The sequence below is a fragment of the Hemicordylus capensis genome, chromosome 6, assembly GCF_027244095.1.
Source record: "Hemicordylus capensis ecotype Gifberg chromosome 6, rHemCap1.1.pri, whole genome shotgun sequence".
In the NCBI taxonomy this organism is placed as follows: Eukaryota; Metazoa; Chordata; class Lepidosauria; order Squamata; family Cordylidae; genus Hemicordylus; species Hemicordylus capensis.
Window position 1 is genome coordinate 153225530 of NC_069662.1, and position 27338 is coordinate 153252867.

The 27338-nt window shown below is 44.9% G+C and overlaps 2 protein-coding genes across 9 annotated transcripts in view; one reads left to right on the forward strand and one right to left on the reverse strand.

The window, feature by feature from the left end:
- Positions 1-377: 377 nt before the first annotated feature.
- DIP2C (disco interacting protein 2 homolog C) overlaps positions 378-27338 on the forward strand; it is a 415907-nt gene continuing 388946 nt past the window's right edge. For 4 of the 8 annotated variants that reach the window (XM_053260637.1, XM_053260645.1, XM_053260642.1 and 1 more), the window contains exon 1: positions 378-1215. In XM_053260637.1, the coding sequence (XP_053116612.1) occupies positions 1131-1215 (85 nt within the window). In that variant the 5' untranslated portion in view covers positions 378-1130. The remainder of the gene's footprint in view (positions 1216-27338) is intronic. The other 4 variants (XM_053260640.1, XM_053260641.1, XM_053260643.1 and 1 more) reach the window with 2 other exon arrangements.
- Positions 24452-26432, reverse strand: LOC128329436 (growth hormone secretagogue receptor type 1-like). The gene has a single exon (XM_053260648.1). It carries the CDS (start codon positions 26209-26211, stop codon positions 25225-25227), a length of 987 nt encoding a protein of 328 aa, XP_053116623.1. The 5' UTR covers positions 26212-26432; the 3' UTR covers positions 24452-25224.

Below are 27338 nucleotides of genomic sequence, written 5' to 3' on the forward strand. Positions count from 1 at the left end.
CAAACAAACAGGTACACGGCTGCACCTGCAGCAGGAACCTCCTCACCACTGCCCTGTTGCCCCGCCCCCCGCGGAAGCCCATGTGCAGAACTCTCCTTCAGGGCTGCATACACACACCGCACACGCAATCATTTTCTATTTGTACGCCGCTTTGGGAAGCAGCAGCAGGACAAATAAACCACAGCAGCAAAACTGTGACACCGCTTTGGCACGGATTGCTGCTCCTCGCCAACGCATCCTGCGGAAAGCGCCCCGGATATAGGGGGAGAGGAGGCGGGGGGGGGGGGTTTACCCTCACGCTTCCCACAGGCGGACTAAAGCCACCGTCCATCTGGCGCGCGCTGCCTCCCTGGCTCCCAAGTCCGGGGAACGTTCCATCCTGGAGCGCGCGCGGGCTTCCCTGGGGGCGCGTGCTCCAGCGCACCCCCTAGGGGACAGCTGCGCCCAGGCGGGTCACGTGTGCGTGTGACAGAGGCGGCGGCGGCGGCAGCAGCAGCCTTCGCTCTTGCTGGCTTTGAGCAGCGGCACCGCAGTTCCAGCCGCAGCAGCAAGAGCGCGGCCGGGGTGGAGCAAGCAGAAGCGAGCGCTGCGCCCTGGCGGGGCCGCTGTGCAGCGTGAGTCAGGGGCGAGCTTGCAGCGGGCCCACTCAGCTCCATGCACAAGGAGCGCGAGGAGGAGGAGAAGGAGGTGGAGGCGGTGGCAATAGCAACGGCGGCAGCAGCCACAGCCATGGCGGGGCTGCACTGAAGGCGGCGGCGGCGGGCGGCGTGGGAGGGCGGGAGGAGAGCAATCTCTGCATTCCCTCGACCCCGGCCCCGGCTGAGGCTGGGCTCTGCGCGGACTCCCCTGCCTGGATGCGCCGCCGCTGAGCCCGCGCCAGGACTCGGGGCACCCGACCAGGCGACCCCGGCGCGGGCGGCTCTCGGGGTGGTTTTGTTTTTCCTTCGCCGCCCGCCCGCCTTTGCTGGCTGCGTGTGTGTGGCAGACAAAGAGCCCCCGCTTCGCCCTGCACACGCACGCACCGAGAGCGAGCCGAGGAGGAGAAGGAGGAGGCGAGCCGCAGCCAGGAGCCGAGTGGCGGCGGGAGGAAGAGGGCGAGGGGAGAGCGAGGAGAGCGCCTGGGCTCGACTATGGCGGATCGCAGCCTGGAAAGCCTCTCTCTGCCGCTGGAGGTGAGAGCCCGGCTGGCGGAACTGGAGCTGGAATTGTCGGAAGGTAAGGAGATGGGCACACAAAGCCTGCCTCTCTGGCTGTTTACGTCGATTTGGGGGTCTGCCCGTATTAATCGGGATTTTCCTGCGCCGCGGTCCCTCCCTGGGCGCATCCCAGCCCCGGCACACAAGGGCTGGGAGGAGGATCTGGGTGAAGAATGCCCCACTTCTCGGGGGAAGCGTTGGAAGCTCCCAGAGCTGGGGACGGGGTGGGGAGATGGTCGCAGAAAAGGAGACGGGGGGGGGGAGGGAGGAGGGTGTGTGTGTGCAAGGTTAGGAGTGGGCTGGGGCCCCCCGGAGACATCTGCCTGAGAGGGGCATCTCTGGAAAGTGGATCGGTCCCCTCTGCAGTGTGTAACCTCGTGTCTCTCGCCATCCCTTGCGTGTGTGTATGTGGCATCTTGCAATTGTTTCCTGTGGGTGTCAGTTTCTCCTGTGTGTGTGACATAGCCTAAGAAATGGTGTGTGTGGGGGGGGCGAATCACTGAGATTTCTCCCCCCCCGCCTTTCTCTCTCTTTCTCCTTGGAGCTGTTAGCAAAAAGGGGGAAATATTGCTGCACCTATTTTTCCTGCTGTTTAGTCTCTTAGGAACCTGGTTATTAATGTCGTTTTGCTGGGGAGCGGAGGGGGGGTTGCTCATTGATTCTTGATGGCGCCTGTTGTCTCTCTTCCCACGACCATTTGGGTGGATGTGGATAAATATATAGGTTGTGTTCGGATTGTGACAAATTTCGGTCTCCTTCTTCCTTTCTCTCTTTCTTTGGCCATCCTTCCTGCCACAGTGCTGTAGGGATGGGAGAAGGGGGCTTTTTGGCTAGAGAGCAGCCGCTGCTCCAACATTGCATGCTTTATTACGGAAGATGGAAAAATCTTTAGGGCTGGGCTTACGAGGGCTTCCATCCTGCCAAGAAAATTCAGTTTTACTAAAAAAGAAAGAAAAACAAAACATTCCCCCCACTGTCATACACACCCCATCCTACTGTATGAATGCTGTTTGAATTCATCCAGTGACAGAATACAAAGCCTGTGCATGAAAGTCACTATTTAATCAAGTTTCAGATAGGAATGATCAGTGCCAGTGTAAGCATTTTTATTAGCTGATTTTTGCCTCTTTCTGTAAAAGAGGGCTTGAGGGTTGCTTTTTTTTTAAAAAAGGTGTCATTTTATGATCTTATTTTATGGTTTATTTTATGATTATTCTATGGTTTGGTCCATTCTAATGCTCCAGGAAGTTGCCACTTTACAAAGGGTATTATGCAGTTTTCCTGTCATTATAATATATATTTTTAAAGGAGAATAAACTGAAGAAGGTGTAACCATAATCTGTATAATGTGGTGCAGTGATGCATTTTATATATGCATTTGAGAAAGCTTAATTTGTTCCTGACTTGAATCTGTGTGCCCAAATGTCATTCGTTTTCAATAAGGCTAGATGTGTTTCCATTTCCTAGCCATTTCTCTCAGATGTAATGGTCAGGCTGTGTCTTTCAGGCTGGATTTCAAGTACCTAGGAAAGGAATGCCTATCACTCTTGGTAGTGGTGTCTTGTGTTTGTGTGTGTGTGTGAGGGGGGGACCCCTGAATGTTCCTGTTCTTTCTGGAAGGTTATGAGAATAACATTTGAAAGGCAAGAGGGGGAGGGGGGATAACCTTGCATGCCCCAAACAAGGGATTGGGATGGTTCGATGCATAGACCATCTTCTCTCTCCCTCTCCCTTCTTAGTATTTTCTGTAACGGTTTTATGAGGGCTCCTAGCCAGAAAGTAAAATGTACTCATGCCAGCTCCATCAGCAGGGAGGAGCTGGTTCGTGTTGACATTGTATTTTTGTTTTAACACTTGCAGGGGCAGAGGGAGTGAAGGATCAGGCCACTGAGATTGCTCTGCTTTCTGTACATACCTTTATAGACTGCACTTTTGCCCATGGTGCAGCATTCTTAGCTGTAGTAAGGGTTAAAGCAATATTGACTTATCCAAGCTTTCTGCACATTGATTTGGCCTTTTCTAAGCTAACAGGGAGAGGTAAGGAAGATTGCTACAATATGCTGAATGTATCACTGTGTACACAGAGGAGTGTCAGTATGTGTGTGCACATGCACACACATAAACATGCATGTATGTGTGTATGATCTGTGTTTTAAAAGCATGCGATTATGAAAACAACATTTCAGCACACTTTTAACTTGTCTGACCTGTAGATCCAGTATGAAACATTTCCAAAATAATAAAACTGCAGGATGAAATTCTGTTGCAAAGGACCGACAGCTTTCTGTCCAGCACAGATTCAGGAAGTGGGATGTGGTTAGCTACTTAAACACATCTATGGATCAAATTCATTCTTGGAGTAAGCATATTTTTTCATAGAGGGTGAAGCTAGATTGAATTCTCTTCTTTTTGAGTGATTTCATATACACTAATAATGATCAACAGATTTGAGAAGTTGGAATTGTTTTTAAGGAACTGTTTGTTTCATCTTTACTGGGATCCAAAGTGATACCATTAACTACTGAGTTGTAGAATTATAATGCAATCCTAACTGTGCTCACCCAGAAGGAAACTCCACATAATTGAATGGCTCAATTTTGTGTACACTTATTTGGAAGTAGTCCGCTTGAAGTTATTGCTACTTGCTTTGGAGATAGGGTAGTTCTGTAGTTCAGTGGTAGAACACTTACTTTGTGTGCTAAGGCCCTAGATTCAATTCTTGGCATCTCCAGATAGAACTGGGAAATATGTCTTCCTGAAACCCTAGGTAGCCACCCCTCTTCCCTGAAATTGCCTTTGGCTGGGAACTATGGGAGTTGTAGTCAGCAACATCTGGGAATTGGTACATTGGTAGCACAACCAGGCAGCGGATGGACCAATAGTCTGTGTTAATTTCCAGATAAACAGGTTTGGGACCAGGCTGCAATCCTATGTTCACTTGTTGGGAGTAGGCCTATTGAACACAGCAGACTCAATTAGCATGCACAAATAGTCTGATAGTAAGTAGCTTGATTTTCAAGGGGACCTGAGTATTCACAGGTTCCAGTGATATTTATAGACTGTGGAAGTCTTGGGAACCTCTGAAAAATCACAGGGCATCACTTGTTACTTTGTGGTCACCCACATCTCTCTCTCTCTCTCTCATTATCCTGGGTGTGCCTTGGAATGTGTGTCCCAGCACCCAGCTGATTGGCTGGGCAGCAGATGCGCCTGATTGGCTGAGGTGCATCCAGGAGGATTGGTTGCCATGGCGGCGGGCCCTGCCCGTGGAGGCCAGAGGTGGTGGTGGGCCCGGCCCTGGAGGCAAGGCCCAGAGGGGGGGAAGAAAATGGGGGGGGGCAGAAGTGGTGGTGGGGAGGAGAGGCAGCTGGGCCCGGAAGTGGAGACTGGGGCAGAAGGTGTGGGGGGCAGAGGTAACCGCCTCCCCGAAAGAGTGCACAGATGCTCTGTGTGGGGTCGGCTAGTTATAATAAAATTTGCCTTAATTGTGTCCTACGGTTCACACATTTTTGCATATCTTTAAAACTGCAGATGTCCTTCATACAACAAAGGAGAATTAAATAGTGCACTGAAGGGGCAGCATATAAATATTATAAATTAATACATTTTTAGGTTTTGTTAATTTGTATAAAAGTGCTAATATGCCAGAGTGTATAAAATATAACATTCCAGGAAGAACCAAGAGCATCCAAAGTGACTTAGACAATACTACGCGTGAGAACAGTTGTAGTGGTTAAATAAGATAGTAAACTTTCAGGATGAAGTACCAGCCCAGTTAAAGATATTTTCTGTGCAACCCTTATATTTGCCATCCTGTTCTACCACCACAATTGTCCATTGTAGGATATCCTCTTACTCATATCTGTTCAAGTTCATCTTTAAGGGTCAAAATGATGATGGCTGTTGTTTGAGGAAAGAATCAGAGGAGAGCTGGTCTTGTGGTAGCAAGCATGACTTGTCCCCTTAGCTAAGCAGGTTATGCCCTGGTTGCATATAAAAGGGAGACTAGAAGTGTTAGCACTGTAAGATGTTCTCCTCAGAGGATGGAGCCACTCTGGGAAGAGCAGAAGGTTCCAAGTTCCCTCTCTGGCTTCTCCAAGATAGGGCTGAGAGAGATTCCTGCCTGCAATCTTGGAGAAGCCGCTGCTGGTCTGTGAAGACAGTACTGAGCTAGATAGACCAATGGTCTGACTCAGTATATGGCAGCTTCCTATGTTCATATGTTTCTAATCTGTATGTATGGAAGAACTAAGTCTGGAATCCTAAAACATACTGAGGAGTAAACTACTCAGTAAAGATGGGACGACCAAAGATATTACGACTCCTGAGGTCAAGCACAAAATTCTACCTTGTGCCTCTGTGGGGACCAGCCCCCTTTCAAAACTGACCCCCTTACAAGCTTTAAAAGTACATGAGGAGTAGGGAAGGTTGCCTACAGTCTCCTCTTCTCTCCCTGTGCTTTTTGCAAGCTTTGCAAGGAGCGTGAGGAGAAGCATTATTTGGAAAGCCTGCAAGGATCAGATTAGTCCCAGAGAGCTGTTCCAATGGTGACTGGGGGGTAGGGATCCTGCTGCCCTGCTGGTGCTCCAGTAATCTGCCACCTGAGGCAACTGCCTCACCTTGCCTCATGAAAGGGCTGCCCTGAATACAGAGGTAGTTGTTTCTGAGTAAGCATGCATAGGATCATTTTGCAAAGGTCATGTTCACTTTGCAAGACATGCAACATGATCCTAAGCATACTGTATGTGCTCAGAAGTAAATTCTATTGAGCTCAATAGGACTTTCTCACCAGTCATTGTGCTTAAGAGTGGAGTCTTAGGCACCTGCTTTACTGTAATATATGCAAGCATTTTCATGAATTAGGGACTTTAGTGGTGGACATGTGTGTAGGATGGGCATGCAATCATTTGTTGTGCTAGTTGACCTTACTCATGTAGCAGTGCATCCATTCAGTAGCAACCAGCCTCTTCCGGAGAGTATCTCTCTTCAAGTCCGTTTGGCCCTCCTTGAAGTCACTAGAACCCAGTCAGGTCAAAACCCAAACATATTTGGCTTTAAGAATGGAATGCTGATAACTAAGACAATACATTGGGCTGTGTATTGTCTATCAGTGGTAAACCAGCACTTCCATAAAACACGCATGGTGTATTTTACTTGCACATTATATGACATTCTGGGTTGCATGAAACACGTTGTTTACTGTAGGAATGGGGAACAGAAGTTTGAGTAGTGGCTCAATTCCCCTGTGGAATTGAGTTAGGCTCTTTGGCAGTGTTCTGTGTAGTTCTTGCATTTTACTGTGTTCAACTGGCACTGGAGTGAAACCTCTTTCATGGTGTGTAAGCTACTTTGTGTCTTGGGTGGGCTGACTTCAAATGCCACTTGAACGTTTGGCACATATGGTTTGAATAGTTGCAGTGGGCTTGGTGAAGGCACATAAGGCATTGCAGACACCAAGAGGCATGTGTCAGTGCCCCCAATTGAGTGTTCTGTTGAGTGTGATTCTTGTTCAGAAGCTCCTTGCTTGGAACCAGCTGGGCTGTCTCTCCAGTGATCACCATAGGTGTGCACTGCCTTGGAGAGTAGTTATGCTTTTAAAAAAAAGTGGTTCCAGTGATGTGTTTTGCTTAACTGAATTGGAGGAGAAGATATTATCCTAAGAGAACTCACATCCTTAATGTTTTCCTGTCACTGCCAAGAACACCATCAAGGGTGCTGTTAAATCTGCTGGCCTAATACTGGAGAAACCTGGTTTGAAATTCCGTCTCAGCCAGGAAAACACTAGGAGGTCTTAGGTTATGTCCTTTCTCTCAGCATCTACTCGCCATCCGTAAAATGAGGAAAATAGTATCTTTAAATTATCCTTAAAGATACTTTGTTATGTACGTGTGTCTCAGGGGTTTCCAGGTCCCAACCTTAGGTCTCTAGATGTTATTGGACTTCAACTCCCATCATTCCCAGCCTCAATGGTCTTTGGCATATGATGCTATGTGTGTATATCAGGATTTCCCAACATTTAGTCCCTAGATGTCATTGGACTACAATTCCCATCACCCCATCCACAGTAGTTGGCCATTGTGGGCTGAGGATTATGGGAGTTATAGTCCAACAATGTCTGGGGACACAAGGTTGGGAAGTGCTGGTGTATATTATGTTCTCTCTCTCTCTCTCTCTCTCTCTCTCTCTCTCTCTCTCGTGTGTGTGAGAGAGAAAGAGAGAGAGACTGACTCTGAATGGTAGAGTTGAAGCCAGTTGATAATGGTTTCCTTAAAATGCCCAAGGGATGGAATCTGAGTTGAATGTTTTCTGAGTGTTGTTACTTTCCTTAGCATAAGCTAGAAATTGAACTGTATCCAGGCAAGAGCCTCCAAAAGCTTATCGGTTAACCTGTCTGGGTCCCCAGTGTGTAAGCTAGCCTAATCTCTCAGAGAAGGTAAAAATGTGCTCTGCACTCTAAATGACATTTCTCTCAAGGTAAGCACGGAGGCTTAATTTTATGACAGTGCTGTAAACTTCACTGGAGGTGTTTTTAGTCTATTCTGGGAGCAGAAAAGATGTGTAAAGGCCGCCTGAGCTTTTAGGAAAGTGTGATCCTGTAATCACGTTGTGTGGAAGTAACTCCCATTGATTCAAGTAGGCCTTGCTTCAGCGTACTCTTTGCTTACTATTATTTATAAGGGAAAGGAATAAACAACCTGTTAAACTGGGGGAGGGGCAGATATAGTTTATGCACTCTATATCCATGAGAAACATACTTTGCCTAACCTTTTGCAGATAATGGAGGGATGCTGGAAGAACTGGATGAAATAATTGGTTAACTGAGTTGTCAGATATATTGGGTAAAGAAAAGCTCCAACACAGGCTGAATTAAAGGGCACAAAAGCGTTATGTACATTCTTGATGCCTAATAGATTTCGTGCTCTTTTGACGAAGAAGTTCTTTATCTTGATTCCAAGATCTACAACTATGAGGACTAGGAACTAAAAGCTGAGGAAACAGAAGCAGATTTTCAAAATGATACAGACCCACCTTGGAGTAAAGATTATGTACATCCCATTGGCTGTGTTTCTCATCGTAACCTTTGAAAGTTTGCATTTTTTGTACATCTTTGATGGCTTCCTTTGGAACACTCTTAAAAGTCTACAGTTTTGCTTCCATTGACGAAACAGTGATGGTTGTATAGCTCAACCAAAGTATTTGTGGGTTGATGCAATAGATTTGACTCTTGTCTTTGGATTTTTATGAGTCTCTAGCTTTCTAGCCTCAAGGTAACATTTTGCTGGATTCATCAGCTTGTTTTCTGGGATAGCTTGGAGATAATGATATGACTGTTTGATGCAATACCATTTTGCAAGGGTGTTTGCATAAAGTATCAGAACCCTAAAATCTCTCTTTCTGAAGTATGTAACTGAACTGCTACTGAAAGGCTTCTGGTTGACAATTATGTGGAACGCAACAGCCTGATCAGTGCATGGTTATGTGGAAATAAGTCCTACTGGCATGGTTCAGACAAAATGGGAAACTTTATTATTTCCTATTATGTGCATGAGCCTTCATGAGCCATGGGCTAGCACACCTTCCCTCCTGTCGTCTTGTGCACAGGAGAGGGAGGAGGAGAAGGAGAGCATTTACTCTTGGGTTGAAGTTAACCAGAGTTCTGTGTTGCATACAAACTTGGGTACTCTGATTTATTTCAAACTACGAGCCTTATTCACTTGTACGATCAGATCTCTACTGTGGTACAGTCATTTTCCACTGTAACCGGAGCCCATCCTAGAATAGTGGGTTGTGTGTTGAGTGCAGGAACAATGGTACACTTCCTTTCTGAACCAGGGCTTGACAAATCCCAGGCACCAGGGAACCATGTGCCTAGAAATTGAACCATGGAACTACACTAGGATTTCCAGAGGCAGAGTTATTTAATACAACATTTATTTGTCCCTGGCAGCCCAGTTTCTCTTCAAAGTATGTTACTTGTAAAGGGGATAAAGAGAAGCATATTTACTCTCCACAAAGTTTGGTAATTTCGTCAAGTTTCTATTGTCTGGCTTCTCAATTTTTGCGCTGAATCGTAGATCCCATGTAGCTTAGTCAAGGCCAGCTCAAAATACCATGCATTTGAGAACCTTGTACCCAGGTTCACTTTTAAAATGGGTGGAGGTACAATTGTTTACTGAAAAAGATGTATGTACATACAGACATCTCAATGTAGCTACAATGAAATGTCTGAGAAGAAGGGCTACAGTTAAAGAACAAACCAGGATCTGAAACCATGGTTTCATCCTGGGTTGTTTCCCTCAAATATGGTTTGAAATTAACCAGAATTTCTGACTTTATCAAAAATGACTTTTTGACTTTGTAAAAATGGAGCTCTAGTTGACTTCAAACCAAAAGATAATGCTCTTGCTATCATGAACAAAAAGCAGGAACAGGAGGAGAGAACGCATGAGCCTGCAGGTTTTTCATCAAGTCTGTACCAGGCCACTGAGTTTACTGCAAAGCAGAATGCGTAGGCTTGCAGCTGAAAACTTGCAAATTCCTTCCTTTACCAGCTTAAAGTAGTCTGGTAAAAGATACCCTATTATCTACCTTCTATTTTCTTTAATATCACCAAGGCAACCGTTGCTTACTCAAAGGCTTCTTTTCATCTTAAATTTAGGGTGCATGAGACTGTGTGGGCCTTTGCTTAGCATTCTGCATGCAAGCTAGTTAGGAAAATAAGCTTTCCATCTCTTTGAACAGTATCTTCAATGCCAAATAGCATTGTGCAAATGCTTAAGGAGCTGCAGGTGCCACATCGAGAGAAGTTCAGAAAATGTTCCCAGAGTATATGACAAATTTCAGTTAAGCTCAGTCTGAATATATGATACACAGTATTTGAGGTACATTAACTCTCAGTCTTCCAAAGGCAAGACTGTGAGAAGGACAACTGAGCAGGGTGGATTTGATTTAAATCAAACTGATTTAAATCACGATTTAAATCACTAGCAGGGTGGATAAAAATAAAAAAAAAATCCGATTTAAATCAAAAAAATCCGATTTAAATAAAAAATAGGATTTTTTTGATTTAAATCAGATTTTTTTGATTTAAATCGGATTTTTTTTATTTTTATCCACCCTGCTAGTGATTTAAATCATGATTTAAATCGTGATTTAAATCAGTTTGATTTAAGTCAAATCCACCCTGCAACTGAGCAACAAACGTGAGAGCTAGGGAGGAGAGCTGGTCTTGTGGTAGCATGCATAAATTGTTCCCTTTGCAAAGCAGGGTCTGCCCTGGTTTGCATTTAGATGGGTGACTACATATGCACATGGTCTGCTGTCAGATATTCCCTTTAAGGTCTGGGCTGAGTGGTACAGAATCTGTTTTGCCTGCAGAAGGCCCCGGGTTCACTCCCTGGAAGCTCCAGATAGGGCTGGGAGTAGAGTTGCCATATTCAAGCTTCCCAAATCCGGGCGGCCTAATTTGCATTTTATTTATTTATTTATTTATTTATTTGACAGATTTGTATACCTTCCCCTCCTCCTCTGCCCTCCCATGTGATCGGATCCAGAGTAAAATCTGGGCAGCACATTTGAAATCCATGTAAATCTGGGTGGAATTTAGCAGATGGGTGGAGGAGCCAAAATCCGGGGGCTACCCTAAATTCCGGGGGACATGGCAACCCTAGCTGGGAGAGACTCCTGCCTGAAACCTTGGAGAAGCTGCTGCCAGTCTGTGTAGCCAGAACTGAGCTAGATGGACAAATGGTCTGATCTGGTATAAGGTAGCTTATGCTTCTGTTTTCCTAAATGTATTGAACTTCAGCGAATACAGTGGTGGGATACATTCTGCTTCCATTCCTTATAGATGTTGGTCGAGGTAGTTAGAGGGTGGATGCCAGTGTGGTGTAGTGGTTACAGTGTTGCACTAGAGTTCTGTAGTCCTGATTTCAAATCCCTACTTGGCTATGAAACCCACTGGGTGGCTGTGGGCAGGTCATTGATCTCTCAGCCTAATATACCTCATTTATTTATTTATTTATTGATGTATTTATTGATGTATTTATTTAACATATTTTTATACTGCCCCAAAATCACATCTCTGGCTGGTTTACAACAAAGCAAACAATCAGAAAAAGTTAAAACATTAGTTAAAATAAATGACAACAGAAAAATTAAAACATTAGTTAAAACAAAATAAATGATACAGAAAAAGTTAAAACATTACAATACAAATTTCAAAACAATATTAAAACAATTAAAACAATAAGCATGGTACATAACCGTGTGCCAGTGTTCAGAGCAGTCTTTGGGCTCTTTGGAGGAAGAGCAGAATATAAATGTAAAAATAAATACATTAATGAAAATAAATTAATATCCACACTAGCTAAATACTTTCATTTAGAAATCTAGTGAGATCTACAAACTGTAAAGCAAAATAGCCTGGTCCTCAGGCTACTGGCTGAAGACCAGTCCCAGATGTACAGTGCCCAGAAGAAGTGTGAATTTCTGTTGTTCTGAGTGAATGAAAATGAGGAGGCCTTGACCCTCCTGGCCTTGTGATGCAGGGAGAATACAAGGCCCATCTGAACTGGAGAAGATCTGGGTGGGCAGAGTGCCTCCCCCTAAAAAGCCCTTGATCCAAGAATTGGACTGAAGGTTCCAACTGGAACTTTGACGCTGTGAAGAGTGCTGCTGTTCAATACAAAAAGTTGAAAAGTTGTTCAGTACAACTTCTGAAGGTTACTTTTAACACATTTCCTTTTAACGATTAGGTACATTTTTTGGGGGGGATATAGTTTTTTTGTCAAGCTTCAGGTCCAATGCAGTCAGTTGCTCTGTAAAAGGAGTTGGCTGGTTTGTATCATTTTGAGATCATGGAGACTTCATGTCCATATGAAATTGCCTTATACTGGCTAACATCCTGACTAAATTTGCTCATGTAAGTCCCATTGGCTGACATTCATAGGAAGAGCTGGTGCAGCAGGAGAGCAGCCTAATAGAACTTCCCAATTAACTGCGCTGGTGCAGTGGGTAAGCGGCAATTTTTGATGCCCTCCTCTTCCTCAGGATGTCCTCTGTGCCACCCGAAAATATGTCCCCGAGGGCTGTGCAACTGTCAGAGGGGGAAGAGAGCATCAAAAATTGCTGCTTCCCTGAAGTACCAGTGTGGTTAGTTGGGAAATTTTGTCAGGTTTCTTTCTTGCTGCACCAGTGCTTCCTTGCTCTGGATGTCAGCCATTGAAATTTAAAAGGACAAATTAGGCATTCATAGGACTTCCTGGAGGAAATTTCAGTAGGACTCCCTACTGATATCAGCCACTGAATATTAACTGGTCCACCTAGCTCTTCATTGTCTGCTTTTTCTGGCAGGAACTCTTCAACAGGGGTCTTTCCCAGCCCTCCTTAGAGATGGGAGGAGAGCTGGTCTTGTGGTACCAAGGATGAATTGTCCCCTTTGCTAAGCAGGGTCTGTCCTGGTTTGCATTTGAATTGGAGATCACATGTGTGAGCACTGTAAGATATTCCCTTTAGGGGATGGTGCCGCACTGGGAAGAGCACCTGCATGCTTGCATGCAGAAGGTTCCAAGTTCCCTCCCTGGCATCTCCAAGATGGGGCTGAGAGAGACTCTTGCCTGCAACCTTGGAGAAGCTGCTGCCAGACTGTGTCGACAAAACTGAGCTAGATGGACCAATGGTCTGGCTTGGTATAAGGCAGCTTCCCGTGATCCTGTGCCAGCGTTTAAACCTAGAATCTTCTGCACACAGAGGAGGTCCTCCATCCCTGAGTTCTGACCCTTCGTTAAATTGGTATAGTATACATTAATTGATTGATTGATTAAGTGCTGTCAAGCCGGTGTCGACTCTTAGTGACCACATAGATTCTTTCCAGGATGATCTGTCTTCAACTTGACCTTTAAGGTCTCTCAGTGCTGCATTCATTGCTGTCATAATCGAGTCCATCCATCTTGCTACTGGTTGTCCTCTTGAACTTTGTAATAGGGTGCCACCAGTGAGGTGGTATGGGCCAGATCCAGTCTTCCTCTTGCCCAGTGGCATTACTTTATACTCAGATCCCTTTTAGACTTCTATTACTAGGATACCTTCATTGTGTCTTTATGGAGCAGTGTTTGGTACAAGGCGGTTTAGTTGCAGTAACACACACATCCTTCAGTATGCTTGTTTCACTTCCTCCCAAAGAGCTTTTGTTGAAGAGCAAAACTCATAGGAATCTTTGTCCCTTGACATAAATAGGACTTGCAACCTGATACTGAACTTTAAGTCCTCTCTGGGTTAAGTGAGACTTAGGCCTGATTTTGACTGAGACACTGAATAAGCAAGAAGGTATCTGCATGGCATCACAAAATGCCTGTATCTCACTAAAACCAGGGCATGGCATTGCCAACATTCCAGGAATCAGTAACCTGCACAAGTAATGGCATTTAGTGACTGAAATCCCAGTTTAAATGGGATGTTCAGTGTGTACAAAGCAGCATAGGAAAATTCTTGGTCAGTTTGTATTACATTGAAGTTGGGCTTTAGTTCCTAGTAAATATATTTGAAGTAGCAGTTTTTCAGCACAGGGTTTGCTTAACTGTGTGCTTCAAGCATGGTGCATTTAAGCCCCACTGATATGAAGCTGTGTCAAAAACATTCTCTAGCTTTCACTTGGTACATCTTTGGATTTATTACTATATATCCTTGGAACATTCTGCATGTGTATTCAGTGCTTCATTTGCCCCATGGCTTTTGAATTACATCCCTCAGCTGCTCCATAGAGATTAATTTGTTTTGGATTTATTGGATCATCATTTGGCCCCCTCTTGCAGATTGAGTTTTGGCAGTGTTTCTTTCTTTTCGTCCCTCTTCTTTTGTTTGCTATGTGTCAAAATACAGCGTTTCCTCCTCCGTAGGGGGAGGAAGGTCTCCATGCACCAGAATAAATGTTGTCAGCAGAACTAAGAGCACTTTCACCAAGATAATGTGGCTGGCAAGCTTCCTGGGGCACAGAGGGGGAAAAGTGGCCAAACCCGCATGTCTGGATATGCTGAGTAGTTAAAGTCAGAGGACCTTGGTTCACTCCCTCTAGTGAGGCTCGCCAACAGAAACCATACCACATGGCTGTTTCAAGAGTCAAAAGTATGAATAAACTATCATCAAACTTTCCGCAACTCTATGGCCTTGGGATATAAACTATCATCTTTCTGGGCTTGTAAGTACACTCTGCTTTTCCAGGATTTCCCCCAGGTCCTTCACTGTCACTCCCTGTGACAGATTAGACGAAAGGGGTTCCCAGTCTTTGGTCCCCAGATGTTGCCAGGGGATCGGGCTGTAGCTCAGCGATAGAGCATCTGCTTTGCATGCAGAGGGTCCCAGGTTCCGTCTCTGGCAGAATCTTCAGGTAGGGCTGGGAAGAACTCCTGCCTGAAACCTTGGAAAGCTGCTGCCAGTCAGTATAGACGATACTGAGCTAGATGAATGAATGGTCTGACTCAGTATAAGGCTGCCTCCCATGTTCCTGTGTTGGTCTACAACGGATGGTGGGAGTTGTAGTCCAATATCTAGGCTGCGCTAGAGGTTGGTTGTAGATACTGCTTCTCACTGTTACAGCACATTGTCACTTCTCTACTTGCTTCTTAGAGAATTTCAGCTGTAATCAGGTGCATAGATTTTTTTTAACTTCCCCGGGGGCACCGGCAGTGGGCCAAACCTGGGAAAGGTTCAGGCTTATTCATTTGTGACTATACAGTCTACTACACTAACTTCCATCAGTAGTCTTGTGCTTTATATTCTGCAGATTGAAGCCCGAGATGCCACCCCTACAAAGCAAGAAACTCTTTATTACAGGGCTTTTTAAAAGCAAAGTTTGGAACTGCACAGCAGTCTGTGATTGAAATTCATGCCACTCTAGCCTGCACATTCAGATGATTCGAAATGAGCTCTGCTGATATTCAGAGACCTTTTCCTCCAGCAAATCTCTAAAGTATGTACACTGATAGATACATAGATAAGGGAAATATGCTCCCATAGCATCATTAAGCACAATCCACTACAATTTCGCTTAGGTGTTTCCTTAGATATTCCTTTCCTGGAGGAGCAGTTGTCCTGTGGGGGATTTGAACCCCACTTCTTCCTTGCATTTATGCCAGTGGCTCATTGTAGCTCTTTGAACACCAGATTTGGCAGTGGTGTTCCACTGGGGACAGTAGAATCTGCGTACCCAGTCCTTTTTCTACACAATAGACTTCCCAGATTTCACTAGGCTAGGGATTCCTAAGCACTTGATTTACCCTGATTTAAAAAACAGCAACACCTGAATGCTCAAGCAGGTACTATTTAAACATAGTGGCTTTCTTAAGGGTGTCATGAGTGACTTGTGGCATCTCTGAGGTGGATATGGAAGCAGCTGCCCCACAGACGATGATACCTGTTGGACTGCATTTGCCCATATGAACCTGCTAGGGCCCTCCATTAGTCATCTAATGCCTGCTCATCGTCCCACTATTAACGGAGATCTGGTTGGCTGGGACTAGAGGCAGGGCCTTTTCGGCTGCAGCCCCTCAGCTTTGAACGAGCTCCCCAGAAAAGCTTCGCCATGCTCCCTCCTCAATGTTTTTTAAAAAAACAACTAAAGACACATCTTTTTAGAGAGGCTCTCAAATGTTTTATCTGCTGCTCATATCTGGCAGATTTCCTAGTTCTTGGTTTTTAGCTTTCTACTTATAATTTTGAATTTGAAACTTTTATAATTTGTAACTTTTACAGTGTGGTTTTAGCTTGGTCTTTGCTCGCAACCCCCCCCCCCGAACAGGCGGGGGTGTTCGGTTCAGGGTCAGACCAAATGGGGTGGTTCGATTCGACCCTGAACTGTCAAACCTGTTTGCACATCCCTACCACAAGTTACTGCTACTCCCCTAGATGCTGTGCATCATGTCAGCCATTAAATCTAATTTGCTGCTTTTGTGTATGTAAGGTGAATCTGCCAACCTGAAGAAAGCTGTAAATAATTTAGCTGCTAAAAGGGCACTTTTAATTTTATTCATTCATTCATTTAAAGAATTTATACCCTGCCTAATTCCATAAGGATTCTAGGCTGCTAACAATAAAAATTAAGTACGTAAAATCTATCAGTAATACAATAAACATAGTAAATAGCATTGCTAAACCCATCATTTAAAAGCTACAAAAACTGAAGTGAAAGAGAGAAAGAGCAATTAAAATATCTTCAAAAGACATTCAGGTCAGTCCTGGCAGCACAAAAATATATTTAGTCTACATTTAAAAAATAGGTATGGAGGATGAATATCCCATGGGAGGGAATCCCAGAGAAGCGGGGCAACCACTGAAAAGGCCTGATTGCACGTTGCCACTAATTGTGCATCAGAAGGTGTACATGCAAGACAGTTTCTCTAACAGATCTTACAGGATAAGCAGATTCATATGAGGGAAGGCAGTCCTTTAGGTATTTTGGCCCTAAGCCATAAAAGATGTTGCATTACACATAGGAACATCCTGGAAGCCAATAAAACTGCTATAATAAAGATGTTTTTATTACCCGTTTGTTACTTTCTGGACCAGGATTTTTCTTGCATATAGGAATCTAGTTTGACAATAAATGCATATAAGCACCATCATTTATGAACAGTGCATGTATGTAGAAGTGGCAGCTTTTGTTGAAGAGGACATGCAGGGTGGGGGCAGATCTTTACTGCGCTGCCATTCGTGGGATGAGAGCTGCCGTTTTGCACTTTTAATAAATACACAGTGTGGGTGTATTTGGACTCCAGTTGGGAGCTCAAAAACAAGACATGAAGATGCCCTGATGACTTGCTGAGTTTGACCCAGAGTTTCCCACCAACACAACTGACTTGTGAGTGGGCCCAAGGTGTCAATCAGAGGCATGTGGTGAAGCATTCTGGAATTCAGGACCAGTCCTGACCTTGGACTGAGTGATGCATCTGCCACCTTTTGGATGCCGTTCTTATTTTAACCACTGGGAGGGGAGCAGCACCATTTGGCTTGAACACACTGCTTTGGGCGCCAAAAGAACTTGAGATAGCCTTGCTAGAATTTAGATATACAGGAATATCTGGCTCAGGATTGCCATTTGGGGGCAACAGCGTTTGGTGACTTGTGTGAACAATCTCATGTGGATGAGCCCTCTCCCAATGCAGCTACTTGAACATTAAAATGTGTGGAGGTAACTCAGCATGGTTTGTGTCACGTGATGCCCCGTGATGGTCAGATCACTGCAGCCATGCCAGTACAGACCATACTCAAAGTTGTGGCAGCCAGGTGGAAAATGACTGAACTCATGCAGGAAGTCTCATTATGCAAAGAGAATACCATGAGGAGCTACCTCATAAGCTTGAGGATGGAAAGCAGGTCTTCATTCATTCATTCAATTTCTATACCGCCCTTCCTTGTGGTCTTGTGGTAGCAAGCATGAATTTTCCCCATTGCTAAGCAGGGTTCACCTTGGTTTGTATTTGGATGGATGACTACAAGTGAGCGCTGTCTGCTGTAAGATATTCCCCTTAGGGATGGGGCCGTAGCTCAGTGGTAGAGTATCTTATTGCATGCAGTAGGTGCTAGGTTTTATCCCTGGCATCGCCAGGTAGGGCTGGGAAAGACTCTTGCCTGAAACCATGGAGAGCCACTGCCAGTCAGTGTAGAGAATACTGAGCTAGATGGACCAATGGCTTGACTCAATGTAAGACAATTTCCATGTGTTCCTACATGGTTGCATTTCAGACCTTAGCAAACCCAAATCCAGGACTCGGCAATTCCCAGGTCCCAGTTCACTATGGTGCCTGGAAATTTAAGTGTGGTGCCTGAGCCAGGTGATAGGGATGTGCAGGAAGCATTTCATGCACATCTGGAGGGGTGGAGAGCGCTTGCTTTAACAGGAGGGAGGCAGGTCTTACCTGCCACTCTGTTGCTCCCTCAGCTGTCTGTATTAAGCAGCCCTGCTGTCTTGTTCTAAAAAGCCACACTAGGGCGGCTTCTTGCTTGGGAACAGGAACGTCCCTGTTCCCAGCAGTCTGTGGCAGCCTTGGCCCAGACATGGCATCTGAGCATGTGCGGGCGCCATCTTGAGTGGTCAGCATAGTGTTGCTGACCACTCAAGGTGGTGTCTGCACATGCTCAGATCAAAAATCAACCAGCTGTTTCCTATAGCTGATGGATTTGGGTTTGCAAAGATTTGCTTTACTACTTGGATTAAAAGCTCTCCAGTGGGCATTGCTGTATGTCAGTTGTTTCTAACCAACATTAGTATAGGCCCATTCACATGTTATGTTCAACACTTGTACAACAGGTGTACAAGGTACACAGGTACAGATCTGTACCCAGGTACAGTCATTCATATGTTATGTTAAACACAGGTACAGAAGTACAGTTCTATCTGTGCCTGTATCCAGGTTCACTTTTAAAATGAACACAGGTAGAGTCTTTTACACAAATACATGTATGAGTGTGCAGATATCTGTATACTCATACAGCATAATGTCTGAATCGGACTTATGTCTTTCTCACACATTGGACCATTTGTTATGCTACCGTAGACAAATCTGAATTATTTGCAGTGCTACACCACAGACCAAAGCAGCCTGGAACTGGTTTTATAGTGCAGTTCTCATTCAGATGTAGTTTGTTTAAGATTGTAGCATGAATTTGAAACAGCAAATAAGAAATTGGTTATTGCCATTCACCTTTTACCATAACAATACTTTAACATGTTTACTTACAGCTCCCTGCCCTTTACAAAATGTCATAATCTCATTTGACTGCAAATGAAATTTGGCTACAACATTCAAAGAAATTAGATTTGTATTCAGTGTGATACCTGTAGCCCAGTTTAAATACACTTTGATTTAAGGTCAATCTATCTTGCTGCAATCACTAGGATTAAATCTGTGAATTAAATCTGTATTAAATTCAAATAATTTAATTCAGCTAGGTGCTGGATTGGGCTGCTTGTATTTCTCCTTTAAGGGCTATATTTAAGGTTTCATAAAATGAGTTTCTAAATTTATCGGCATATTTAAATGAAGGCTAGCAGTTACAAATATTCCTTAATCAGTCAAAGGAGATTATGGTAAATGTTCCCTTAAGAAAAAGTGATTTTAAAAATACCGCTGGTTGACTCATAACTGCAATATTTTCGTAACAAGAGTGTGGGTAGCAGGGGTGTATGGAGTGCTGTAGAAATACAGATGTTTCTCCAAAGGGTCATCAATAGATTCCTTCAGGTTTTCACAGCACAACACACTTGTGTGTATTTTAAATGAGCATCCTAACGGTGCAATATTTCTCCTGGACTGATCAATGCTCCCAGTGCACTTTATTTTTTGTATTAAGCATTGAGCAGAACATATCGTGTTCAATATTATTATTTTAATTCTGCAGCAACTGTCTGGCACAACCACTTTCTCCTCCACAAGAAATCACTACAGTATTTGTCAGGTGCTTAAGCCTTGGGGACTGTGCATGCATAATTTCACATCTCCCTACTGGGCAAGTTAGATTTCTTGGATAATTTTGTTCTGCTCTTCTTGGCCCTCCCTTTCCTCCAGCCCTTAAGAAATTCCCTCTGGAGTCATTTATATGGTCAGCTCTGCTTAACAGCTCAACTCTGCATGTTTCCTGAGTAGTAAATCTGAATGAGTTCAGTGGAACTTGCTCAGAGCTAACTATGTATAGGATTGCAGCCTAAGCAGCATAACTGCAAGGCCAAAGTCTGGTATTGGATTTTGCATCCAATTTTTTTTGCATGTATTTGTTTTAAAGTTGCTAGCTTTTGTCATCAGAGAGAGAGAGAGAGAGAGAGAGATATGTGGAAACGTGGGTAGCATATGCTGGAAATTCAGAACAGGTAGCCACTCCCAGAGTTCTTTTTTTCATAGTTACTAGCTGACCCCGCACAGAGTATCTGTGCGCTCTTTGGGGCCAGCGGTTACCTCTCCCCCCCCCCTTCTGCCCCAGTCTCCACTTCCGGGCCCAGCCGCCTCTCCTCCCCACTGCCACTTCTGCCCCCCCTTTCTCCCCCCCCCGGGCCTTGCCTCCGCGGCTGGGCTGGGCCCACGGCTGCCTCTGGCCTCTGCAGCCTCTGCTGCTGCCACAGTGACCAATCTTCCTGGGTGTGCCTCAGCCAATCAGGCCCGTCCGCCACCCAGCCAATCAGCTGGGTGCTGGGACGCACATTCCAAGGCACACTCAGGAGAATTAATATAATAGATTATTTCTTGAACTGGTCTTCATTGTCTTCCTCTCCTTTCCTGCCATGTCATGTGAACCCGCCAGTGTTGGCTTCTTCTGCCTGACTTGTGGTCCAGAAGCCACCATCTGTAACCAAGAGTTGATGTTGGGAACAGATGTTGATTCAGGAGTCTCTCTTTAATTGGAGATTAAAATCCTCTCTAATTTTTTTCATCTGTGTGCAGAATGAATTTTGTTCTGGGAGACAATATCAAGGCAGTGTGTGCATGTATATTCAGAGTGGGACCTTCCTGGTTCAATCTGAGCGAGTGGACATTAAAAAAACCTGTGTGCGTGCACACATGCACATGTCTTAGGGGGAACTCTGTTCAGGAGCCATAAGTTGGGTGGAAGAAGCCAACATTGGCGAGTTCACACAACACAATGTTGATACACTCTTGTGCAACCAGAAGTTGGGCTCATGCACATTCCTGGGGTTCCAGTGGCGAAGCTGGCATTCGCTGTTACATGTGAATCTGCCTGTAAATTGAAAGTGAGCTTGCCCTCTATGAAAATGTTGTATGGACAATTTTGGACAGTTTCACCTTTATTTTTACTTAGAGGCAGAAAGGCAACACATGGAGGTCTTCATAGCTTGGCTCTGCTCAGTTTAGCATAAAACAAGGCTCTTGTGCCATGACTATGTCCCTAGAAAGGAAACCTAGGTTTGGGGAGGAGAGCTGATCTTGTGGTAGGAAGCATGAGTTGTCCTCTTTGCCAAGAAGGGTCCACCCTAGTTTGCATTTGAATGAGAGATGCCATGTGAGCACTGTAAACTATTCTCCTTAGGGGATGTGGCCACTCTGGGAAGAGCAGCTACATGCTTGCATACAGAAGGTTCCAAGTTCCTTCCCTGGCATCTCCAAGAAAGGGCTGAGAGAGACTCCTGCCTGCAATCTTGGAGAAGCTGCTGCCAGTCTGAGTAGACAGTACTGATGGACCAATGGACTGGCTCGGTAAAAGGCAGCTGCCTATATTTTTATGTTCTTAGAAGTTGGGGAAGTGTTGTTGATTTTTTGTTCTTTGGCTCAGGAACAGTGCCAAACACCAGGAGAAGAAATGCCAGCCAGTATACCTTTTTATATTTGGCAAAGGAAAACAGTCACATCTTGGGTTCTCGTAGATGCCATTCAGAACAGCCATGAGAGCACAGCAGCCGGGCGTAGTACCTGTTGCAGGAGTTTGTAGCTACAGGGTTTTGGCATGATGGCAGCTGTGCTGATCTGCTTGTCCATCTGGACTAGTGGCAATTGTTAGCTGTACAACAACCCATCTACAGAGCTGAACAGGGATTTATAGGGTGCTAATGGACAAACCAAGCAATAAAATACCTTCTTCGAGGGCCTGGCTGGTTTACCTAGCCAAATCAGTTTTGAAATGTTGATTTGTTTCCATAATAACAGCCACGGAAATCCAATCAGGAGTTCGTGGCAGGGGTCAATTGCTCAAATAGCATCAAACTCCGAGACTGTTCTCATGAGCAGCCAAGACTGGGCTAGGGCAGCTTAGCCTGGGCTTGGCTGCCCGTGAGAAGGCAGCACCTTAGCGGCAAACCCGCCTACGAAGCCCACTGGTTAGCCAAGGTTAAGGGTGCAAGTGCGCCTTTAACTAAGCTAACTGCTCATGTGTCGGCGTGGCTGCTCCCAGCTGGTGCTGACATAGGAGTGAGTTCCTAGCCGTCACCGGGGGATCCCCACAATGCACTGTGCACTTGCCCGGTGCATTGTGGGATTTCCGTGGGTCGGGACAACGCATCCCGGCCCCTGAACCTCCGCTCTGTCTGGGGCAGCAGTGGCCCATCTGGATGCATGATCCACGCGCCCAACAACTCTACAAGATCATCTGCAGGGAAGGTAAGATGCTCTAGCCTTCCCTCCCGCCCGCCCTCAAGGCTGCTCACAGGATCGTGAGAAAGGGCTCTTCATGTAATGGTTTCTTAGTATCTCTGGCTAGCTCAGAAGTTATGCACATTGAAGAACTACAGTGGGTCTGTGTACTAAGCATTCGTAGTCCAGTGTTCCCTGTAACGGGTTCCCAGATGATAATGGAATGCAGAATAAGATGCAGAATAGATATATGTTGCTTTTTTCTTTAAAAAGCAGTGAGACGAGGGCAGTGGTCCCTATAACAAGGATTTCCAGATGCTGTTGACTACAACTTCCATAATCTTTTAATTAGATTTATAGAATCCATCATTGTTTTAAAATTGTTTTAATGTTTTAGTTTTGTTTTAATCTGTTGTTTTTATTGTACACCACCCAGAGACATGGGTTTTGGGTGGTATTTAAATATGCTAAATAAATAAATTCACAGCCAAGGACCATTGCTGCAGGGGATGATTGGTGCTGTAGTCAACAGCATCTGGAAATCCTTGTTATAGGGACCACTGCTCTAGTCTCACTGCTTTTTAAAGAAAAAAGCAACATATATCTATTCTGCATAGATAACAGTGTCCTTTTAATGTGACATGCAAAAAGAAAAAGATGCTCTTAATTCTATTTTTTCCCCTTTTTGCAATTTTGCTTTGACTCTATTCACGATCAGACCTTTAGGCCTATAGGAAAATTATCCTCTCCCCCCCACCCTGCCACACACTGAATCAAGCATCCTGAATCAAGCTAATCATCATTCAGGCAGCCTGAATCAAGATAATATTAAATGAGTATTTTTGTAAACCCCTCCTTAAAAATATTAAGATGTTTAGAGATTCTGTATCCCAGACGACTGAGTTGGCAGATAAAATGATGAAAAGCTATATGTTGTTTTAAGGGGTCTTTATAATAGGTTTCAGTTAAGAGGTACAAATCCAGTACATCTACCAGCCTGTGTACAGAAAAAGAATAATATGTGCAACAGGCGGTTATGCTTAAGGCATATGAACCTGTTGCATAACTGTATTAACGTTATACAATTATCAGGAACAACATTCAATGGCCTCCCCCCCCCACCCCTAATTATACACTGCTGTGCTTTTAGGTGGATTGCCAATAGACAAATTCATGGAGTAAAGAGCCACTTTGATATTTTAAATTCTAAAAGCAGAGCAGGGGGTGGTGGTGGGGAAGGCAAATAAATAAAATGCAGAGGTTTACAGGTGAAACTCGGAAAATTAGAATATCGTGTAAAAGTCCATTAATTTCAGTAATGCAAATTAAAAGGTGAAACTGATATATGAGACAGACGCATTACATGCAAAGTGAGATAAGTCAAGCCTTAATTTGTTATAATTGTGATGATCATGGCGTACAGCTCATGAAAACCCCAAATCCACAATCCCAGAAAATTAGAATATTCCATGGAACCAAGAAGACAAGGATTGAAGAATAGAACAATATCGGACCTCTGAAAAGTATACAGTATGCTGTGCTTGATTGGCCAGCAAACTCGCCTGACCTGACCCCATAGAGAATCTATGGGGCATTGCCAAGAGAAGGATGAGAGACATGAGACCAAACAATGCAGAAGAGCTGAAGGCCGCTAATGAAGCATCCTGGTCTTCCATAACACCTCATCAGTGCCACAGGCTGATAGCATCCATGCCACGCCGCATTGAGGCAGTAATTGCTGCAAAAGGGGCCCAAACCAAGTATTGAATACATATGCATGCTTATACTTTTCAGAGGTCCGATATTGTTCTATTCTTCAATCCTTGTCTTCTTGGTTCCATGTAATATTCTAATTTTCTGGGATTGTGGATTTGGGGTTTTCATGAGCTGTACGCCATGATCATCACAATTATAACAAATTAAGGCTTGACTTATCTCGCTTTGCATGTAATGCGTCTGTCTCATATATCAGTTTCACCTTTTAATTTGCATTACTGAAATTAATGGACTTTTGCATGATATTCTAATTTTCCGAGTTTCACCTGTAAGTTTATCCTTAAATCATGGCCTCTTTTCTGTCCCTTTCTTTTGACATTCTGGTATGCATAAATGTTGCAGGTGAATGCTTGCTTCAGCCCCACACATGCTAAGACTGGCATGACAGAGATGACATACACATTGCTCAAGCTCTCCATCTTTGGGGGATGAGGCCATAGTTCACTGCTGGATCGCATGCTTTGCATGTAGAAGATTCAAGGTCCAGTCCCTTCAGAGAGGGCTGGGAGAGACCCATGCCCAAAATTCGGGGGGAGTGCTGCTGCTGGTCAATGTAGTATACAAATCTGGCCCTCCTGCAGATTTTGGACTACAACTCTGATCTTCCCCCACTATTGACCACTGTGGCTGGGTGGGGTAATGGGAGTTGTAGTCCGAAACCAGCTGGAGGGCCAAAGTTGTGTAGCCCTGGTGTAGACCGTACTGAGCTGTGCGGACTAGTGGTCTAACTCAGTATAAGGCAGCTTCATATATTGCTAGCTTTATACTAAAAGTGCATTATTTACACTGATTGGTTTTGGTAAGTGTGGTATGTTTCCACACTCCATGCTATAACTCATCCCAATAAGTCCATTTATGCTGTAATCTAATGTATGCATGGAAGAGTCTGGCACTTCAAAAGAGGCACACATTTCCGAAAGAAGGTTCTCTGCAGAGGCTCAGCAGTGGAGTAGGAGGATTTCTTTCCAAAAAAAAATTTCAAACCTTTAAAACATGCTTCAAATAAATAGATAGATAGATAGATAAATAAACCTCCAGATTTTTCTGAAGCAGGAGCACATCAGCCTCCCCTGAGAAACGGCAGGCATCAATGGTACCAGCAAGTACTTTCTGGGCGGAACATCTCCATGAGGATTGCCACAGAGGCTGGAGAAGAGCGTCCTTCTAATGGGGCACCCTGAGTCTTATTTCAGCACTGCTTTGTTGAACAGCTCCCTAAGCCCCTGTCGGAACTTGGGGTCCCAAATGCTGTAGATGGCCACGTTCCAACAGCTGTTAGATGTGAGGATCCAGAAAGCATAAAAGGAAAATTCGCACCACAGGTAGCCCATCACAGAGCCCACCACAAAGACGGCAATTGGGCTGAAGGCAGCGAAGAAAGCAAAGGTCAGGATGCTAATAGTCTTGGCCGCGGTAGTGTCTGTGCAGGGGAGTCGGTTGCTGACCTGTAACTCTCCTGCTAGACTCTTCCAGGTCTTGTTGTTCTGGTGGATGGCAGCAAAGGTGACAAGGTTGATGACAAAAGTGCTGCTCAAGAGGGTGAAATCAAAGACAGGGAAAACGAGCATGACGTGCCAGTAGGGTCCCGGCAGCTCATCTGCAGGAAAGGCATAGTTGCACAGCCTGCTGCAGGAATTGTACTGTTGTGTAATCTTAGGGGTGGATAGCAGAGGTATGGTAGCCAGGCAGAAACTCACAGCCCAAGAGGCAAAAATGAGCTGAACCGTCCTTCGTTTGGTAACCAAGGCCTCCTTGTGCAGGGGTTTCAGCACCGCTATGGTCCTCTCCACCGAGAGCAGGAATATGGTGCTGATGGAGACCAAGGTGCAGCCTGCAAAGATGGGCCCAATAATGGAGCAGGCCAGCCGTTCAGATGCCTCACTCTCTCGTCCCGTTCCGTAGGTCAAGAAGTTTGCCTCTCTGTAAACTGAGTAAGGCACAACAACGAGCCCCACCGCCATGTCAGCCACGGCCAAAGAGACCTTCAGGTAGCCTTGGGAGGTCCTGAATTGCTTGATGCGGAAGAAAACCAGGAGACTCACTGCGTTGCCAAGGGTGATGGCAACGACCAGGAGGATCATAAAGAGCAGCTTGCAAACTTCTCCCGCAAAGGCCTGTCTGTAGACTGTGAAGTTTGGGCAGCTGCTGTTGGTGCTCCCGTTTCCCAGCATTGGGCAGTTTGCTTCACAAGGCAAACAGAGCTGCAGCAGATTTGCAGACTGGGAGTCTTCCCCTTCAGAGGGCCGTGAAAGGCTGTTTTCCCAAACAGCTTCCTGCCGAAGCTCCGGAAATGTAAGTCCAAACGTCTAGTAAATGGCTGCATGGATAATTAAAAATAAAAGTCCATGTTGGTTAGCAGTCTGTTCACATGCTGAGGCCAGGCTCTGCTGGAGCAAGCAGGCAACTTTCATGGGTACGAAGGGCCTGAGCAAAATCCATACAAGAAAGGACTTGAGATGAGAAACAGGCTCCCACGCACATTGAGGTCTTGCACTCAGTTTGCTTGCGCGCGCTCTCTCTCTCTCTCTCTCTCTCTCTCTCTCTCTCTCTCTCTCTCTCTCTGACACACACACTCAAATTTTTTTAGGGTATATTTGACACAAACACACAAAAAGCTTTCAGTACGGTTATTTTACATCAGTTTGTTTGATACACACCCATCAATAATACAGGTGTCAAAAAACCCTGAGATCTTATAGAAGCCATTTTCTCGCCTGTTCTCTTACTCATACAGATACAAATATACTGTATTTATCTGAATAGAAGACTACTCTGAATAGAAGATGCCCCCATTCCCAGACTATGGGAAACACCTATATCGGGCAGCAGCAATATAGGAAGATGCTGAAAGGCATCATCTCATTCTGCATGGGGGGAGGCAATGGTAAACCCCTCCTGTATTCTACCAAAGACAACCACAGGGCTCTGTGGGCTTCAAGAGTCGACACTGACTCGATGGCACACTTTACCTTTTACCATTAAAAATACAAGTTAAATGCAGAGAAGAGAACTCTGAATTTAAGATGAACCCCCGACTTCTAACAGAGAACCTGAAACAAAATACTATTCAAATAATTATGGTAGTTTTCCGGAGTGATGCTACTCACCAGTCCCACATGAGAACACTTTAGGTGGCATTCACCCTGAGAGAATATTAGAAAGAGGCTGCAGTCACCTCATGGGTTGTTGTCCCTCGGTCGTGAGGAGAATTTCCTCTAGCCAGTGCTCAGAGCTAGGGTAGCAGTGGTAAATGCAAGTTATCTCCCAAGGCGGCAAGTATTGGAGAAATTCTAATATT

What these genes read in the sequence shown, in the direction of transcription:
- LOC128329436 (XM_053260648.1), bottom strand. Translation starts at nt 26,211, where the DNA reads ATGCTGGGAAACGGGAGCACCAACAGCAGCTGCCCAAACTTCACAGTC.